This window comes from Centroberyx gerrardi, chromosome 14, assembly GCF_048128805.1.
Source record: "Centroberyx gerrardi isolate f3 chromosome 14, fCenGer3.hap1.cur.20231027, whole genome shotgun sequence".
Lineage (NCBI taxonomy): Eukaryota > Metazoa > Chordata > Actinopteri > Beryciformes > Berycidae > Centroberyx > Centroberyx gerrardi.
This window is the reverse complement of record NC_136010.1, coordinates 8,684,810-8,704,764: the sequence shown is the minus strand read 5'-3', so window position 1 is coordinate 8,704,764 and position 19,955 is coordinate 8,684,810. Positions and strand designations below refer to the sequence as shown.

Here is a 19,955-nt window from a genome sequence, read left to right as displayed (position 1 = left end):
ACAGGGGATAGCCTCCAGGGATCTGTATCGAATTTGCTCCGGAGTTCACGAAGCTGCTCGGCCTGATGGAACTTGTTCCAAGATTCATGGCGCCATGGAATGTCAGCAGCGCCGCGCTCCAACGTTCTTCCCTTGAACGTGAGTATACCTGTGGAGTCGCGTGTGCCAAATGGAGAGCTGGGGGCAAAGAGGAGGGAGGGTCCGTTCCCCCGAGGAGAAGAGCTGAGGATGGAGAGCCGCCAAGTCGTCATCCAGGGCCACGGACCCTGGAGATGGTCCTGTGTGGTGCGCTCCGCAGGGCGCTTCAAAGAAACATTTGGGATTAGAACAATAAAAAAGGACTGCTGCACACTGCTCCTCAGTAGCTATGCTTCCATCTGAGTATTGCTATGCAAATTATGATGCATCGAACTAGAGAGAGGATGACTGGAAATTTTGCCCAAAAAAAGTTTTACATTAAATTTATTAGATGGAATTTTCTTTTTGTTAATTAAAAAAATATGCCATACATGGCGTGAAAATATATTTGTGGAACAAATAATGATGTAGCATAAAGACTCTCTGGATGTGTTTTTTTCTGATGCAGCTACATTCTACGTTCAGGCCAGCTGCACACCAGGTGCCATTTCACAAGGCAAACAGTTCGCCTTCATTGACGGTCTGTGAGAAGTGAGTGATGGGATAGGTGGCAACATGAACCGGGCCCACAATGCAACAAGCAATAGTTGAAAAAGTTTAATATTATGCAAATGAGTAGGCTGCATACAGAGTCACGGTGTGAGAACCAGTCACATTTGGGCAAAAATTAGGTTCTTCCCTGTCCATAAATTTGTGTTGTTATTTCGACTTTGTCTTTGAATGGAGAATGAAAGAGAGAATTATTATTATAATTATTACTTAATTATTACAACACCATGTTGATTTTTATACCTTCTATTGTCTCTCCAAAAGTAATTTGTGTAGGAAGATGTCCCATTCGATGTTAATTTTGTTTACAACATGTAGATAGCTATCCCATCACATCCAAATAGCTGTACCCACTAGAGTAAAGCAAAACTTCAAGATTGCCTTTTAAAGACATATGACTAACGATTATATTTGGGCAAGATGAAATATACCAAATAGGTCTACATACACAAATGATGTTAAACAAACTGAGAATTCGCTCCAGTGTTTGACCCCAGAACACGCCCAGTGAAACGCCCACAAGCAACGGCTTCTGCTAGTGAAGTGACATAAAAGCCAAGTGGTTGGGTTTTGTCTACATGTACGGTCAGGAAGACTATTTATTCACTTCAATCCAGTTGATGGAAACTCATCTAATTGGCAAACTATTTTCTGTGACATTTCAAAAGTTTGCTTAAATTGGCTTGACAGTTGGATGGAAACATAACTAAGGACAGAGATTGAAAAGGATCCAGTGGCTACTAGAAAATAACAGAGAATTTCACTGCAGTCATGGGTGAGACAGACTTACCTTGACTGACAGAAGTCATGGCACCCAGGATCTGCCTCAAGCCCAGCACAAATGCAGCGCTGGGTCCTCGCCCCCTCATGTTCGATGGACAGTCCACCAGCAGCACGTCGGAGTCGCTGAGGTCCGCGGTAGCTCGACATTCCATAGGGCACCATGCGTCTAAGAGGCAGAAACATGAAGCAGAAGCCATATTTGCAGGATTAATAAAAAATAATGAGCACAAATTGGTCCTTAATTGAGTAACTGGCAACTTTACGAAACCACATTAGAGGTTCACATAATGATAGCCTTGTGTTTATCTTCACAACACAGATCTCTAAAGAAGTCAACAACTGAATTCTATAAAGCAATATTCCACATAGTTTTAACATGGGGGTATTTGGCACTTGACCGCGATGAAAACCAGAATATAAATTACTCCCCAAGATCCGATGCAGCTGGGATGAATTTGTAGTGTTCCGATTTTTACTTCCCATTCATTTGAATGAGGCCATGAAAAGCCTGAACACCTTGGTGAACATATTCATGGTATATTACTTTAAGTATCCAAGGCTTGAAAGGATAGGATCTTATCTAAACAACTGACTTTGGTCAGTACTTGTGCATGAGTGTAAACTAGGGTTAGACCAATATTGTTTTGCTGATATATTGGGTTAATATTGCCATTTTGTGAGATATGGCATTTTTGCCAGTTATGTAATCCATTGATTAAGGTTCCTCCCTGACTATAGCTACATATAAACAAAAATAAACCTACAATATTTTTTTTCTTTATTTTCTTTTAAGGAGCTTCCTATCACCTAAAAGAACTTAATTACCATGGGTTTTAATGGAGTTGTGTCACTTGATGGTATAAATGCTGTTTCCACCCTGCCAAGAATACATTTTTGGGGGAAACACTGAATCCTTGTAATTTTCTGCAATTTCTTGGGCGTGAAAATGGTCAAATTTTAAGATATTGAATATCGTCATCGGTATGGGTCTTGGCCTTCAAAGGCCCATATCAGACAAAACCAAGTGGAAAGTATTGTGTCTGTCTCTTTGTTTTGAGAGAACATTTTTCTATTCCTGCAACCTTCCCTACTGTTAACACATTCTCCTCCAGTCTGGTGACTGATGTAGGCTGTAGCTCCAAGCACAAACTTTTAGTTATATTATTGTTATTGCTCTCAGGGAATGTTGAGACTAATCCAGGCCCTGATACTTCGGCACAATGCTTTACACCTGCAGATTTTAAATCTAGATCTGGTCTTGGGATTATTCATATCAATGTAAGGAGTTTACTCTCTAAAATGGACATGATAAAGATCTGGATAAACTCAACAAATGCTGATATTGTCTTATCTGAAACCTGGCTCACAAAATCTGTGCATGATAAGGATATTTGCATTTATGGCTACAATGTTTATCGTACTGATCATCAAAGAAAAGGCGGGGGAGTGGCTATTTATATCAAGCGCAATTTTGGTGTTAAATTAGTGCTTACTGAGTCAGTAAATAAAGAACTTGAGTTGTTAGCTCTTGATGTAGAATTATCTAGAAATCACCATATTATGTTGGTAGGATGTTATAGGCCCCCATCTGCCCTTAATAATTCATTGTCCACTCTTGTGAAGTTGTCACAACTGAAATACAATGAAATAGTGTTGGTTGGTGATTTAAACTGGGACTGGCTAATGCCTGTGTCCAACGCATTGAAAGCACAATGTGATTCCCTAAACCTCACACAACTAATTAATTCCCCTACAAGACCCAAATGTTTACAAAAATCGACACTCATTGACTTAGTTTTAACAAATATGTCTTTTAAATTCGTTGCATCAGGTGTTTTCCCAAATGATGTGAGTGATCATTGTGTGATAGCAGTCGTGAGAGACACGAGGATCCCTAAAAGTAAGCCACGTTTTGTTGAAAAACGTAACATGAAGATGTTTGTTGAGCAGGCTTTCTTTCATGATCTGTATCATTTGTATCTGTATCATAGAATTGCCTATTTTGATGACGCTGAACTGGCCTAGAATTATTTCCATGAAAGCTTCAATGATATTGTAAACAAACACGCCCCCCTCCGCAAATTTAGAATTAAAGGGCGTGATAATCCTTGGTTTACAACCGAGCTATCAGAAGTACTTCATGAACGTAACTCAGCATTGGCCAGGGCACGTAAATCAGGAATAGAGGCTGACTGGCTTTATTTTAGACAATTGAGAAATAAATTTACCTCTCTCCTCTGAAAAGCAAGGGCAGAATTTTACTTGTCCACGACTACAGAAAGCCTCAAAAATCCAAAGAAATTCTGGAAAACCATTAAATCATTGTCTGCTAGCTGTAACTCAATTAATCTTCCACCCAGTATACTCATTGATGGTCTCAGAGTAATTGACAAGACAGAAATGTAAAATTATTTTAATAATCATTTTATTTCCTCTGGTTTCTTGTTTAACTCTGAAAATTCCCCTAGAGTATCTCCAATTAATGGCAGGGCCATAGGAAACCACCTGGTCCAGATAACTTAGAGCCTGTCTTTTTAAAATTGGCATCAGAATTTATAGCTGAACCACTGTGTCACATTTTTAATCTTACCTTGTCAACAAATAAAATCCCCAAGGACTGGAAAACTGCCTTTGTTATTCCCCTCTTGAAAGGAGGCAACCCAACTATCTTAAATAATTATAGACCGATCTCCAAACTCTCTGTTTTGGCTAAGGTGCTTGAATTCCTGGTCAGTGAACAAGTAAAAGAATACCTGGCTACCAACTCTATACTGTCTACATTTCAGTCAGGATTCCGCAAAAACCATAGTACTATTACTGCTGCCATGAAGGTCATAAATGATATAACCGAAGCCTTAGATAACAACCAGTGCTGTAATTCTATTTTTATAGACTTCTCTAAGGCCTTTGATACCGTTGATCACAATACTTTAATTGGACGTCTTACAGCTATCGGTTTTTCTGAACATGCAGTTGGGTGGATTGCAAACTATCTCACACACAGAACCCAGGCTATTCAGTTAGAGGGTGCTACCTCAGAGGTACTGCAAGTCCACAAGGGGGTCCCACAAGGTTCGTTTCTGGGCCCACTATTATTTACTATATACATAAATTGCCTTGGACAGAATATTCTAAACGCAGCCTTTCATTTCTACGCAGATGACACTGTCATTTACTGCTTTGCACCCACTCCTGCTAAGGCTTTTGCGTATCTTCAGTATGCATTTGATAGAGTACAAGAACAGCTTTGTCAACTGCAACTTGTTCTAAATGCAGATAAAACAAAACTTATGTTCTTTACTACTTCAAGAACAGTAAGATCAGTATTGTCCGATAAAATTGTTACCAGAAATGGTCAACAAATTGAGTTGGTATCTACTTTTAAATACCTAGGGTTTTTAATTGATGACCACTTGTCTTTTAAGGCGCATATCCAGTATGTTACAAAAAAGCTGAAGCTTTTACTAGGATTTTACTATAGAAACAAGTCTTGCTTTTCTTTCTGTGTGAAACGGAAACTGGTGGAGTCTTCCTTTCTACCTGTTATTGATTATGGTGATATGTTGTACATGAATGCCTCTGCTCATTGTCTCCGCATGCTGGATAGTGTGTATCATGGGGCTCTGAGATTCATTACAAACTGTGGATCTCTTACTCACCATTGTGTATTATACTCAAAAGTGAATTGGCCTGCTTTATGTGCACGCCGCCTCAGTCATTGGTATGTTTTGATTTACAAAGCCATTCTTGGCAAAATTCCTACTTACTTATCGTCTCTTTTAAACTTGAAATATGGAAATTACCATCTCCGCTCTCAGGACATTCTGCGATTTGCTGTTCCCAAAGTCCGAACTGAACTGGGAAAGAAAGCTTTTAGGTTTTCTGCACCTACTGCATGGAACAATCTACAGTCTGATCTTAAACTTCAAAACTTAGTAACCCTGAATGATTTTAAAGATATGGTAAAATCTATTGAAACCAGGTTGTCTGTGTGCAAATGTTCTATCTGATCATTTTAATGTTACTCAAATCTATGTGTTTTCTATGTGTTTTTTATGTTAATTTTTTTTTTTGTTGAAACTGTGTTGCTGCTATTCTTGGCCAGGTCTCCCTTGTAAAAGAGATCCTTGATCTCAATGGGACAAACCTGGTTAAATAAAGGCTAAATAAAAATTGTATGGGCAGCTTCAGAGAAACGTAAAACCTGGAAATGTTTTCCAGTGACCCTCAACAGGTTGGCAGTCCTCTGTCCTCACTTTCCACACTATGAAGAATGAAATCTAAACCACATCTGTCTGTGGTTCAGATTTCAAAGGAAGATACACTATACATACACTATCACTGAAACACGTGAATGAAGGCAAAGTGATACATTGTGCCATGATTTGTAACATTAGCTTGCATTTAAGATTCAGAAAGTTGGACATTTGAAGTCAAAAGGCTAAATAAATTGAGTTGCATCTAGGCCTATACAATCGTCCAGAGACAGTAAAACGGTTCTACGAAATTTGTCTTATACATTTGTTTTTAGTTAAGTGACCATTGGAAAATGGTAATGGAAAAAAGCAGACAGGCAGAAGGTTTGGTAAGATTGAATGATAAGCTTGAAATATAACTTTCAGAGATCAATTTTATTACATCAGAGAAACCATCACACTACACATACAGCCATCTGGATGGCACCCTCTATTCTTGGAGTGTCAGGCTGGCATCACCTCCCTCTTCTTTCCATCCATCTCTTTGACAATCCCTCAGGGATTTAACTTTGGAATTCCTTTTCTCTCAAAAACAAAAGGTGTTTGTGGCTTTAGGAGTTATAGGCTTAGATGAAAAACAAATGTGGGTATCTTTGTGTTGCTTTGGTTTCCTTAAGTGAAACATTACGTCTTCCGTTGTTTTCTATACTTTGCCACTTTTAATTTGCTTCATAGACATATACAAGTAATGGATAATTAATTCAGACTTCACCTCTCACATGCACAAAAATGCTCAGGGGTCAGTGATAATATTTGTTACCTTGCTTGAGCCTATCTTTATAGTTTATAATACATTTTATACTGATATTTTGAAACTGAATTTGTTAAATGACAATGTTTGCAAGTTATTGCGGTACATAGGAAAGCTGCAGTATGTTACTGACCTAGGCCAGAGAAGAACTTCATTGTTTTAAAGTCCACTGCCAACCCCCAGGATTATAGTTTTGGTTAGTTGGTTAGCTTGGTTTGGTTGCGTTTTCCACTTTTCTGACCACCATGTACTGGGAAAGAATTTATATTACACTTATAAAGGACTACACAGACCTTTTGGGAGTCTGGCCCATTGGTGACCTTACCCAACATCTGACAAGAGGATTAGTACCAAAATCATCTCTGCGTCTCCAGTAGATAACTATGCTTCAATCTCAATCTTCAGCATAAGTAAAGTGCATTACGAATCAACAGCGCAAAAAACTTTAGCTGTCTACAAGTACAGAGATTCTCTCCCACTTTAACATTAGCCTACATTTTAGATTTAGCTGACAAGATACGCAAAGTCTCATGGGAAGAGAGATCCTTTTCCATTCAAAGTGGGTTTTTTGTCCAATTTTCTGTCTATTTTACCAATCTCCTAAACAAGCCTGGCAGGTTTAGACACGTGTCATTAAAATTAAATAATCATCCAGCATTAGAGCTACAACAAGTTCTCATTTTCTTACTTTTAGGATAACACTAGTAACAAGCGTTAGCATGCGCACCGGACAGAACTAGCTACTGGAGACACAGAGAGATGATCTTGGTACCAATACTCTTATTATGGTAAGGTGACCAATGGCCAAAAAGTCAAAGTAACAAAACATTTGACTGCATAAGTAATTGTGGACAGCTTTCAGCCCTAATTATATGTCTACAGTTCCTGAGAAAACTTGTTTTTTGGGGGAGAATTTCAGAACTTGATCTATCAGTTTTATAACAAGGCTTTAACACCCCAAAATGTGTGTGTGTGCGTGCGTGTGTGTGCGTGCGCGCGTGTTTGTGTATGTGTATGTGTGTGTGTGTGTGAGTGTGTGGCCAAACATTAAGCAATTTCTCTCTTGCCATGTAGACTACGACCACAGCCAGACAGAGACAAACTGCTCACTTAAATTATATCAATTTCTGCATTGTGCACTAAATTGACCACAAATAGATGATTGCCTGCATGCACACATTATTCTGTCTGGAACTGGGTGAAGTTTGGTTTGGTTTTTGCAGTGATTCAGTGTTTTTGAAAAAGAAAAAAACAACAGTCAAGACTGAATCCTTCTTACCTGTGGTTTGGCAGACATTTGTTGTCACCCATAGGTACAGCAAACAGAAAATGTACACTTGATATTGACTTTTTCCATCTACTTTGAGTGTCTATTTAATAGAAAAATTGGCAAGACTAAACATAAATCAGCAAGGAAGACAGTTTAACGCTCAATTTGACAAAAAGAGCATTCTGGTTCTAGTGGAAATTTAAAAGAGCAAAAATAGAGGGATTTGTGGACAATTCAGTCAGTCTAACAGTTAGGAAGAAGGGAAGATTAAAAGCGTAAAGTTATGGCTACATGTTAAAGCCAGCATGGAAATATAAAGGCTGTGCAAGTATGAAACAAAAATATATATTTTCACCAAAATGGAGTGGCAGCTATTTGGATACCCCTTCAAAAAAAACGATTGGCTGCAGCTTCTCTGGCCACAGTCTCCAGACCCTGAACAGTGAGAGGGGGACACTTGCAGCTGTCTGAATTTACACTGCAGCTGTTCCACAGACTGCTCTGATGCTCCAATTTACATTCACATGTATTTCATGAATCCAGTGAGATCCCCACAGCTCTCGCCTATTGTAATGCAGCTCATAATTTAGTCCCAGAGGTTTTTAAAGGTTTCAATGAACTACTTTAAAATCGTCAACAAGTTAAGTTGTCAAAAGGCTTCTGACAGGTACAGACACAGCTCAAGGCACAAGCGTGAGAAGGGAGACAAAACTTCGACGTAACTGTTACACAACCAGGAAAGCTGGCTAAAAGCATTTTCATTTACCTGAAACAGCCAACGGCAGTCCTGGCACAAAAAGAAAGAAGAGTAAAGAATGCTTTCCTAGTGTCTTGCCAAGGCTTTTAATGGGCGCTAGGAGTTGACAGAACAAAGAACCGTTCCCTAAATCAAGGGGGTGGAGAGAATGATGTGTTATGGTAGCGTAACTAATCTGTGGTACGTCTGTCTTGAACATAGGCCATGTAAATACAATCAGGCCATGTGAACAACTGCAACTGATTATGCCAGTAGGTAGCTACCTATTATGTTGTTTCATGGTTTGTCAACACCTGTAGATGCAACATAAATCGTTGTGCAGGAACAGTCAGTGTGCCTCTCTGGCTAAAGGAAAATTCAATGGGAATCTCTTTTAGTCAGTTCTAGCAATTCAGTTCCAGTAATTAATTTTACGAACTGACGAAAAGCTGCAACCATGGATCATAATAATTTGACAATAAATTTACAACACAGTGACATACAGTAGTAGTAAAACTTACCTGGAAAACTCCCATGACGGGACTTCCAACAAACCTAACTCCCAGTGAGCAATGAGTAGACCATTATAGCTATAATCAAGTGTACTGTGAAGACTAAGAAGCCTATCGTTCACCTTCTGTAGATCATTACCCAGATCTGCATGACAGACCTGAAGTTCTCTCTGATCTCTGTCCATTCAGCCTCACGGCCTCTCTGCCACAGACAAATGGTATTTCAGCTCCCTGGGATCCATTAGACCGGTCAGCCGATTTAGTTACTTTCATATGTTCATTGAACAAGTCCATACCACATTCTCTCTTACACATGAATAAATGTATGGTTTGTCACAAAGTGGTGACTGCTTGGCATGAGCGTTTGACTATTTTTGATCGTAAGAACTTTTGATTGACATGTATTCAGATGTTTATCATGGTTCGCCGATGCCTATTGCGCACATGAGATGCTAGCAAATGAATATGTGCACAACTTCATTAGAACATTTTTTTTATCTATAGTGGTAGTGGAACAGTTTTAATGTGTCTGTCATGCAGATGGATTGCATTTTGGCAGGTATTTCCCAAGTTTCCCAAGATTTAAGTAAGAGTAACATGTGGAGGGCAGAGGAGAAGATTTAAGCCCGGTATCAATAAATGGGTTTTATTGTCCTTTTATTGCTGTTTTTATTGTCCTTTTAATGCGGGTGTAATGCATCCAGCACATTATTTCTACTTACTTTAGAAATTAAGTGCTGGGTGCTACTTTATGTGCTACTTTATTTCTTTATTCATGTGTGATTTTGTAAGAGCCAGGACACAATTAAGCTTTCATTGCATTGAAATGTATGGACTGTAGCCTATTTTTTTAATACGCATGACAAAAAAAACTTGAACTTGAAAATACCCTTTTCTGTTCTGCACATCAGCACCATGGACAGTGACCATCATAGAAAGCAGTAAGTAAATAATATAACCAAAAAATAACCTTAAGGATCATAGATCATACATCGTACAGGCAGTCATCAAAATCCCCTAGGAGGCATGAAGGAAGGATGAAGTATATGGAGTGAAGAGGCAGAGGGAGAGAAGGAGGGGCAGAGAGAGAGAGAGAGAGCACATTTGCTCTTGCAACAACAAGCACCACTTTACTTTTCTAATGCAAAGCTTTGACCTTGCAGGGCAATTATTGTTGGACTTGCTATGACTTGAACTGTGACTGTGTTTGGGGCCTTAGGGGAGCAATTACTGGACATAGTTTCTTATAATGTTTTGGCTTTGGTGCATGACTCCCATTTGAGTTGCACAAACCAGCCTCCCATTATACTTTGTCTGTTATAAATGTGCTGACATAGCCTACATGTCAAAGGCAAACACTAAAAGCAGCAATCACTCTTTATCTTTATGGACAATATTGCAGACCCAATATTGCAGCAATTGTGCTAGTTATTGGTTTGAGTTATTTGATAGACAGCTGGAGAAATCCTCCTCCAAGCCCATATGGGCTTAAAAAATACTTGAATAACAAACAAAAAAGTATGCCTTACTCGGGAGTGTTGATCCAGATGATATCCAAGTGACAGTAGTAGACACACTCTTTATCCTTGTAGGAATAACAGGTGCAGCGCTTGGACCTTGACTTTGCCTCCGTTGCCTCAGACTGCGGTAAAGCCGTGGATCCCCGGGAGCCAAACACACCGCGAGATCCCCCGTGCAAAGAGTCTGGGAGAGCTGCAGGTTTGACTTCGGGTCTGACCAAGGCACCCGACGCCACGACACCTTGTATAAGAAATGTGTAAAAAGAAAAAAACAAAAAACAAAACGTTCTTTAAATCACACAAAAAAAAAAACCTATGCATACAAAACAAGATGTGAAAGTTTGTTGTGGAGCTCGTACATACCTTGTAAGAGAATTAATGCCAGTATTATGAAAAGCATGAGTCTCGGGTCGATGGATATCCTTGCCATATCAGATATTCCCCAAATCAATCATTATGAAGATGCAGCACACATGTTAAACGAATCTCCAATCAGCATCGAGTAAAAATCCATAAACTTCTCTGGAGATGTGCATGTGCCACTCACTCATCTCATATGGTCCAGACGTAAAATAACCCCTCGATCAGCGGATAGCTTTCGCACAATTCCTTTCATATTTGGCGTCCTGTCATAAATCCTGTGTGTGACCTGCAGACGAGCGTGAGGAATTTACGCTTCCAATAAAGCAGGCTATGGAAAGCGGCTCCTAAAACCCAGAGCCAATTAGCGCAGTGTGTTTTTGTAAAGGTGACTGAGTGTGGAGGGAAGAGAGGAGTGATGCTCCTCAAAGTCACTCCGCCTTCAAATAGCCAGAATGAAAGATAATACGCTTTGCAGGGGCTATAGACTACACGCCCACGACACCCCTCCTCCTCTTTCAGATGCAGCAATACTATATGAATGGAGTGCAATAGAATGAGCTCATCCAAAAAAAAACAACAAAGATGTACAAAACAAACACTTTCACAGCAGCAGGAAGATATACTGTCAAAGAGATTTGTATTATAGAGCAGTGGACAATATGGTCCATTAACACTATTCAAATTTGTCCATCCATTTGCTATTTTGATTATGAAGGCCTATCTTAGGGATGGGACCATATCTCACGATACAACTCGATATGCGATATGAGGTTCAGGCTACAGGATACAACCACGATACACTGTAATAAATAGAAATTCTGCGAATTGTTTCTGAGCACATTGCTGGAGAGCTTGTGAAATTGTGAGGGGCAAGCTGTCTCATTTGTGATTAGTACTACAGCAGAATAAAATGGAGCTAATATCACGATTCATTTTTCTGGCCCACAAAACATATTGTCACTTTTTTGCATTGCGATATATTGAATTTCGATATATTGTCCCATCTCTATACTATGTATTTACATTGTTTTTATTGTTGTTTGTAACTTTTATGTATGTTTTTGATGCTGGTTTCTTGGCCAGGTCTCTCTTGGAAACAAGAGTCCTGACCTCAATGAGATTTATCTGGTAAAATAAAGGTTAAATAATAATACAATAATATCAATACAAAAAATAAATAAATCAATAAAATATAAATGAATCCTTCTGTATGTGAAGGCGTTTCCCTTCTTTGTTGTTGTAAGAAGCTTCTAGAAGAAAACAACCACCTACAAAAAAAAACAACACATCCGCGCGTGCACATACACACACACGCACACACACTGACACACCCTTGAAAAAGTGAGGATCAGCAAAATTTCCTCACTTTTCATATTTTTCATAATCTTTTTAGGATTTTCAAAATCTTTCCATCCTTGGGAGGACATTTGATCCTTACAGGTATAGAAATACAAGTACACACACACACACACACGCACACACACACACATACACACACACACACACTAAATTAGCCCCTTGAAAAAGTGAGGATTGGCAAAATGTCCTCACCTTGGAGGATTTTCATAATCTCATAATCTTTCTATCTTTGGGAGGACATTTTATCCTCACAAGTATAAAAGACACACACACACACACACACACACACACACATCATGCATACCACACACCTTGAAAGCGAGAGAAGAGGGAATTAAGCGAAAGCTACAGAACAGTCAGTCTGGAATTCATCACTGCCAGCCAGAAGGCAGAGATTAAGGCGCTGTCTACCAAGTTTAATTAAAAAGGTTCTGTTGCCTATCCTGGCAGTAGAGGAGAGGGAGTGTGCCCAGATCAGTACCACCATGACTCAGAGGAAATGCTCATAAACCCTTTCTGGAATATTTGAACACTTACATCAGTTAGAGGATCAATATTAAGCAGCCATGCACGGCCTATAAAAACTGTTGCAGTTCATGCATCTGTCCCCCAGGCTGGCAGTAATCCACCACCTTATAACTCCAGGGTCTCGGGGCCCCGGGGTCTCGGGGCCTCGGGGCTACCGCTTTGAGGCTTGTAATCCTGCCGATCTGGACAAACTCACCTCAAGGCCACCCTTGCTGCATTTGAAATGAACCAGACCAGCCTGTTTATTATCCTATTATACCAACTCCAATGCCACCCAGCATACAACCCAGCAAAGAACTTACAATCACTTCTTGTTATTTTCTTCTTCAAAAATCATTGTCAGGTGTCTTATTTTTTTAATTTCGCTCTGTACTCCATCTACGACTTTTCTTGCATCTTAGGAAAGCTATACATCCAGCGTTGCAACGCCCACAAAAGCGTTTAAATTCAATGTTTTCATTTTTCCGGGTCAGACAAATTGTAAGCAATTACAGTTAATGATTTTAGTTAGACACTGACACCAGAGTAATTGTGCTCATTGTTTACATTACTGAGAACATAGGCCTACCAAAGTTATTAACTCATGTTTTAAAGGTAGTTGAAAATTAGACACATTCCAGCCTATTGTAAAACAAGTAAACAAACAAACAAGAAAAGAGTTGATATGGCAGAAATGTGTACAAATCATTATGCTTATCATCTTGGATGGTGGTTTTATTTTGATAGTAAATGGTTGTTGATTTTTAGTGTGATTGTCTAAAATGTTTCTCAATGACTGATGACAACCATTAGACTATACTGGAATCGGTGTGTGTGTGTGTGTGTGTGTGTGTGTGTGTGTGTGTGTGTGTGTGTGTGTGTGTGTGTGTGTGTATGTGTACAGATGTTGATTTGAAAATGCAGCGGCATGCACAGAGAAGAGTCAGTTTCCCCTGCCTCTTCTTTACTAGCTGCCCAAGTATATTTCTAAAAGTGAACAGGCCACATTTTCATATAAAGGGAAAAGCCAAATAGTGGTAAAGGGCAATAAAATTATTGGCCTGATGTGCGTATGCATACTTGAGTTTTGCCAAAAGATTAACCCCAAGGATTATTACTGTTTTACATATGTGGTGCCGTAAAGAGACACTTTTGAGCTTTACAGCGACACCCTTGAGGTACAAACCCATGAGCCAAACCGGGGGCAGGTCTGTGTGGGAGGGAGAGCTGGGAGATCGGAGCAGACATATTATAAATGCTGGCTGGGTTTGTTCAACTGGATTCATTTAATTGTTCACTCACATATCTAGCCACAGGGGCCCCATTTGGGAATGACTGTAGCTTTATAAGCCACAATCTGACCTTTGGGGCTTTGGGGTTTAGTTTCTCAGTATATCAATTTTGAGCGGATACATGGATTCTCAGTGGGTATGGGTTTAAGCTTAAACTTGGGGGCTTAAATTTAAACCCACAAAAATAAACATTTTGCAGCTTTTTCATTTCATAGTGTTATGTGATGTATGATTTCAATTCAATTCAATTCAGTTCATTAGGTTTATTCACTGTGCATAGTTATGAAAACTATGCCACTGTGGGATGTGTGGTGGTGTGTCTGTTGCTAACGTGTTGAGTCTGTAAACACGAAACAGTCACAGTAAATAAATTGCGATTATGTGGAAGTTATATGGGAATACCTCTGGGAATTCGAGTGAGAAAAGGGACTTTCCTACTTCCTTAGGAACCTCGCTAATAAGGTTCCTTCTTTGACCACAGGTAGCTGAGAAATAAATCGTTTGAGGCAACCTTCCTAGGCAACGTCATGTGACTGCAATTAACGTTACACTCCGCCAACAGCCAGTATGATCAAATTGCTTTTTCAAAACACTTAAAAAGAAATTATAAATACTGGTAAAGTAAATAAATGTTGGTTAGCTTTGTGTACTTTTGTGTATTTTTTCCGGTCATATGTTCATTTTGGAAAACTTTTTGTCAAAGTGGGGTTATTGGGAAGTTTTATTCTTCTTTGCTGATGTTGCAAGGTGTTGGATGTCTTACCTCTGAGGAATCTTTGTACGCTTCCTTCCAAATCGGCCAAAACAAGGAACCTTAAAAAGATGCGTCTATGTGTCCTACATTGAGACAGTACTACAACTTGAAAATTTTGGCTTCCTACCTAGAAATGCAACCCAAGTAGGAAGCTTCCTCGGGTTTGAGACAGCCCATTGTGTATGGACAGAAAGACTCAAGCAGTGGCAATAAGGCCCGCAGGGGATTTTATGAGGGTTTACCTAAAGCTCCCCTTAGATCACTATTATGAAAACATACCTACCTCACTGAGCCTGTAACCCCAATTTCCTCTCACTTGTGTTCCCTCCTGGAGTAACCACTGCTGTCAAACACCAGACTGTCATAAAGTGGCTTGAACAAAGGGAAAGTATGAAACCGCCGTATCATTTACTTTGAGCAAAATGAAACTTCTTGTTGTACATGATTTGTAGTGTTTCAGTATGAGTTGTTGAAATAATTGCCCAAAGGCGAAGTAATAACCGTAGGATGAAAATCAATATAACTGTAATTATGTAATATGAGAGTGAGGCTTTCTGATTGTGTATGAGGTATACACATGCAAAGCACGCACACACACACACACATACAAAACACACACATTCCTAGAGGGTAAGAATGCGGCTTACATGTATATTCAGATGCCTGTCTACATTTAAGGTGCTCTTGCGTGATGATCCAAAGTCCCTTATACACCTTTTCATCTCTCTGCGGGTTATATAAGTGTCCTGGACATGTACTTTCCTTCGGAGGTAACCAGTGAACCCTTTTTTTTTTTTTTTAAATCTTGACTCATGACCACCCTCTGTTTCCTTCCCAAATTCCCCAGGGCCAGGGTTTTGTGCCATACCCCAATCTCTAGCGCATTCCCCAGGCTGGGAAACAGAGAATTCCACACAAATGAAGACCATATTCTGTTTTCACTCCCCTGACCATAGTTGTTGAGACAGAATGCTGTCTGAAAGTTGACTGCATGTGGTTTAGTGGTCACATGACACGTGCATGCTTGCAGGCTATAGTTTTTTGGGGTTTTCTGAGAGGGACCTTTTGGTGATTCTGAGGTTAGAGGACTGTGACTGCATATGATCATGGATGATTATGTATATATAGGCAGTCAAAAATATACAGTAAATCTCCTTGGATACCTAATTGCTCTGGCATGGCTGATCATGACAACGAAAAACGTCAGGTTTATGAGAGTCAAGCGTGATAACAAGCCTTATTTAATTTGCTTTTAATTAATGTCTGGTATTTTTACTGTTTACCTCATTGAGTTTTGTTTACAGGAAATTTGCCGCATAGCAATTAGTGTAATAAATCTATACTGTCCTGTGAAGTGTTGTGAAGCGGCCCTTGATCTAGAGAGAAACTCACTGAAATGGATTCTAGGCTTAACCGTGAATCATATGGGAATGTAATCTATTTCAATAGGATTTCAGCTACCACTTTGTCCTGTTTTTCTTGGCCTCCTCGCGTGTTTTATCACAAAATATTTTGGGGGTGAAAAGCCAGGAGATTTGCAAGCTCACTAACACTGGGGCGGTGCACTGTGGGGCCACCAAGGTGGGAGCAGAGAAACAACAGACGAATCATTAGCACCTCAGAAATGGACAGCTTGTTCCAGTGATGGAATCTTTGGTTTCTGGGCGCACGCACGCACGCACGCACGCACGCATGCACGCATGCACGTACACACACACATATACACACACACATACACACACACACACACACACACACACACACATACACACACAACTGCATTGCGCTGGATGACAGAGGAGATTTTTGTTTTACACGTAAAATCAACATGTTACAAACGGGACCCTCACACAGACACGTAAGTCTCTAGAATTTAATATGATGAACCATGATGTAATATGGATCTATACATCTCATAACCAAATATAGCATTTAATGAAGGTGGATTTCAACTAGTATGTAAAGTCACTACATAACTACAAACAAAAGCCATGGCTGGTGCACACTACATGTTCTCCCTATAAGGCCTGCCCTCCTGAAGGGTAGATAGAGGTTTATTACTCTCTATCTCAGAGGGACAGTGCTGATCACATAGCGAATTACTAAGTGGACGCTTTTGTGGACAGCGCCTTAAAGTACCATGGTGTTTTTGACTGTGTGCATCAGAGAGATTTAAGCCCCAAACCCTGGCAATGTCGGTGGCTTGCTCTATAGAGCCGGGAAACACAGACCTGAATGTGAAATCACAGGACTGAGACAGATCCTGTCATGTCAGGATAGCAAGCCTGCCCTCAAGTTATATGCATTACGTAATCTTCCCCTACATGTGGGGTGTGGCTGGAACAGCCTGCCCAGACTCTGACCTTTCACATTTGCACCTCCACCAAAAAGAAACGTGTAAACAAAGGTGAGGGTTATCTCTTTAACCGTTGTTCAAGTTCGCCTGGATGTCTCCCTCGTGAATAACAGCGAGTGTCTCAAGATCCCACAGATTTCCTGGTTTGTGGTCTGTGTTGGGGAGCATCTGGCTTACCAGGGCTGATAAGTATTACCCACTGGAACTTGACCAATGTACGACCTGCGGTATGCTTCGCAGTGAGTGGCGCCATTGAGATTAGCACAAAACCCACACCGTGATGAAGCCAGCATTGCCAAACTGGGCCATTCAAGGAAGGTCTGTCAAAGAAAAAGTTCTGCATTAAAAATGACAATCTGAAGTGGTGAATAAAATTGGAATTCAACTTCAGATCCCTAGACAATCTCGGCTGCAGGTTTGAAAGAGACAAACAAACACATGAGCTGATCTTCAAAAACAAATTCCATTCCAAGATATTGGTAATCATAGAGTATTTTTTTATGTTGCATAAGGATAAAAACACACGAGCGGTTAACCAGCAGCAGCAGCATAATAGGTAAAACTTCTATTGGAGACTGATATAAATTCTCTAGAGATGTGACTGCCAAACCAAAAGCCATTGCATGGACACAAATTGAAGACATCTGCCTTTGCTAACACAAAAACTTGTTGAGAAGTTGATCCATTATTGGCGCTTATGGCTTAACCAGTTATTAAGGCTTAAGAAATGAAATTCTGCAGAGGTAGGTGAAAGCCAAGGGGTGTAAGAAAGGCTTTAGGGTAAACCAAATAAGCATATCTCCCAACAAACACAAACCATACATGTACTATACTTGGCAGTGGAATTTGTGATGGTGTGGTAGTGAAGTAAATAAACACTCTGGGCACAGAATACTGCTTCTAATTTGAAAGGGTACACCACCGTACAGCCATGAAATTGTAATAGACAATCTGGCTAAATTGTGTTGAAAAACAAGGGGAATTTTCCTGTAAAAATTAGAAGTGGCTGAGAAACGCACAACGTGTGGTTTAGATGCTCTGATGCCCTTTAAAAATTGGTCCTGCTGCAAAGGAAAAATATTTATAAAAGCACATTAATTTATAAGCACAGAATTACACCTACTTAATTCTGTTTACTGAATTATTTTAAAGCATATTTCTTTATAATGGGCGATGATGCTTTTTGACTGAGTGTTTTTTTTTTGTTTTTTTTACTGTCCACAATATATAGGCCAATTTAAACACACACCACTAAGCAGATCAGTGGACTTGGGCAAATATACTATCATTTTGCAAAAAAACACAAAGTACCTATGAATTTAATCTATATGATTTATTTATGTGATTGTATCATCAAAGCACCATGTGCTAAAGCTATTTAGATTTGATTACTAGAATCACATCCTAGATTATTTCCAGTAGCCACCATTAGATATGTGTTGATATCTGTACAAATTGATCTGGAGGAGATGCAATGTTTTATTGACACAGGCTTGGTGAGAGATTAAATGAACACAGTGGCACACCGCTGGAGCACAGCGCAGATGTGTGCCAGAACACACTTTTCTTGTCTAAGGCTTTCCCAAGCAGCTGATGTTGATGAAGTTAGAAAAGAAAGTTCATACTCTCTTAACCAGTGGCACTGGATGTGACTAGGGAAATTTCCTTGATACTGAAAACTGATGCATCACATTAGAGTTTGTTGTCTGCTCTCTGATTTCCCAACCAACAATATTCTAACATGACAGTAATAATGAGGAACCCAATCTATCAAACCATTTGTTCCAACAAGTACATAGCTGTAATTTCCATAAAATTACATACATACACAACACTCTGCAAAGGTTTGATTCTATAGCTTATCTGCATGGCAGGAAGGTGCTCAGCTAGTAGACCACCCCTGTTTCCCCAGCTGAGAGACCAGGCCTCTATGCTATAACACCGAGCAAGTTAGCTATGCACACAAACTCTTTGGTAGCTAGCCAAATCATATAGCAAAATTCAGGTTTAAGCCCTCTTAATTCCTCCCTGTTGCAGTTATTATGTCCGAGTCTAAAGTATGGCTGGATGTTTTACTAGTGGTGGGTGGCTGAGACAGAGAGGGGCTACAGCAAACATCTCAGGAGATGGTAGTCCAGCCATTTATTTAGCTTTGCACAGGAATCTGACTTCTGTGTTATCTCATCATTAAGGCACTTCTCACAGTAATTACAATAATAATGACCTAATGTCTACAGAGTTTGTTGATGTAGGAAGACAAGACAGTTGAGTTCACTGCATGTAGGGGTATAAGCTTTAGCGATGCCATTCAACAGTGATGTAGAGGGAGAAGAAGATATGGCATGTCAGCAGGATATGTTGCCACCACCGAGAGGAATCCCATTATTAAAGTGGTAATCTGTGAGTTCCTCATCTTGTTTTATTTTGGTGATATCTTCGGTGATAAGCAGTCATCACTGTGGTGGCTGGCGCTGCTCAAGCTGACTATCCAGTTCTTCTTCTGTTTATTCCAAACAAACCTCTGTTGCTACTGCCAGAAACATTTAGAACAGTAAATGTTAATGCTTTCATGAACTGAGTATAGGTTGAATCATTATTGTGTAGTATCAATTGGCAATCGAGAGTATAGCAAAATCGATATTTATTTACATGAAAATATCACAGATTATTACTTTGTCAGAACAAGACAGCAGTAAATGGGTTACATTCTATGTATGAATGGTGCTATATAAATAAATAAACTTAAATATGTCACCCCCACAAATGATACAGTATCACTCACTGTAATGCCTCCCTTGGGCCTATCAGT

The 19,955-nt window shown here is 39.7% G+C and overlaps 1 protein-coding gene across 1 annotated transcript; it reads right to left on the bottom strand.

The window, feature by feature from the left end:
• Nucleotides 1–247: 247 nt before the first annotated feature.
• On the bottom strand, nucleotides 248–10,945 carry edn3b (endothelin 3b). Its single transcript, XM_071907412.2, has 4 exons — nucleotides 10,879–10,945; nucleotides 10,525–10,756; nucleotides 1,478–1,636; nucleotides 248–302 (listed from the first exon to the last, which is right to left on the bottom strand). The coding sequence occupies exons 1-4, from the start codon at nucleotides 10,943–10,945 to the stop codon at nucleotides 248–250; spliced, it is 513 nt and encodes a 170-aa protein (XP_071763513.1).
• Between the last annotated feature and the right edge of the window lie 9,010 nt (nucleotides 10,946–19,955).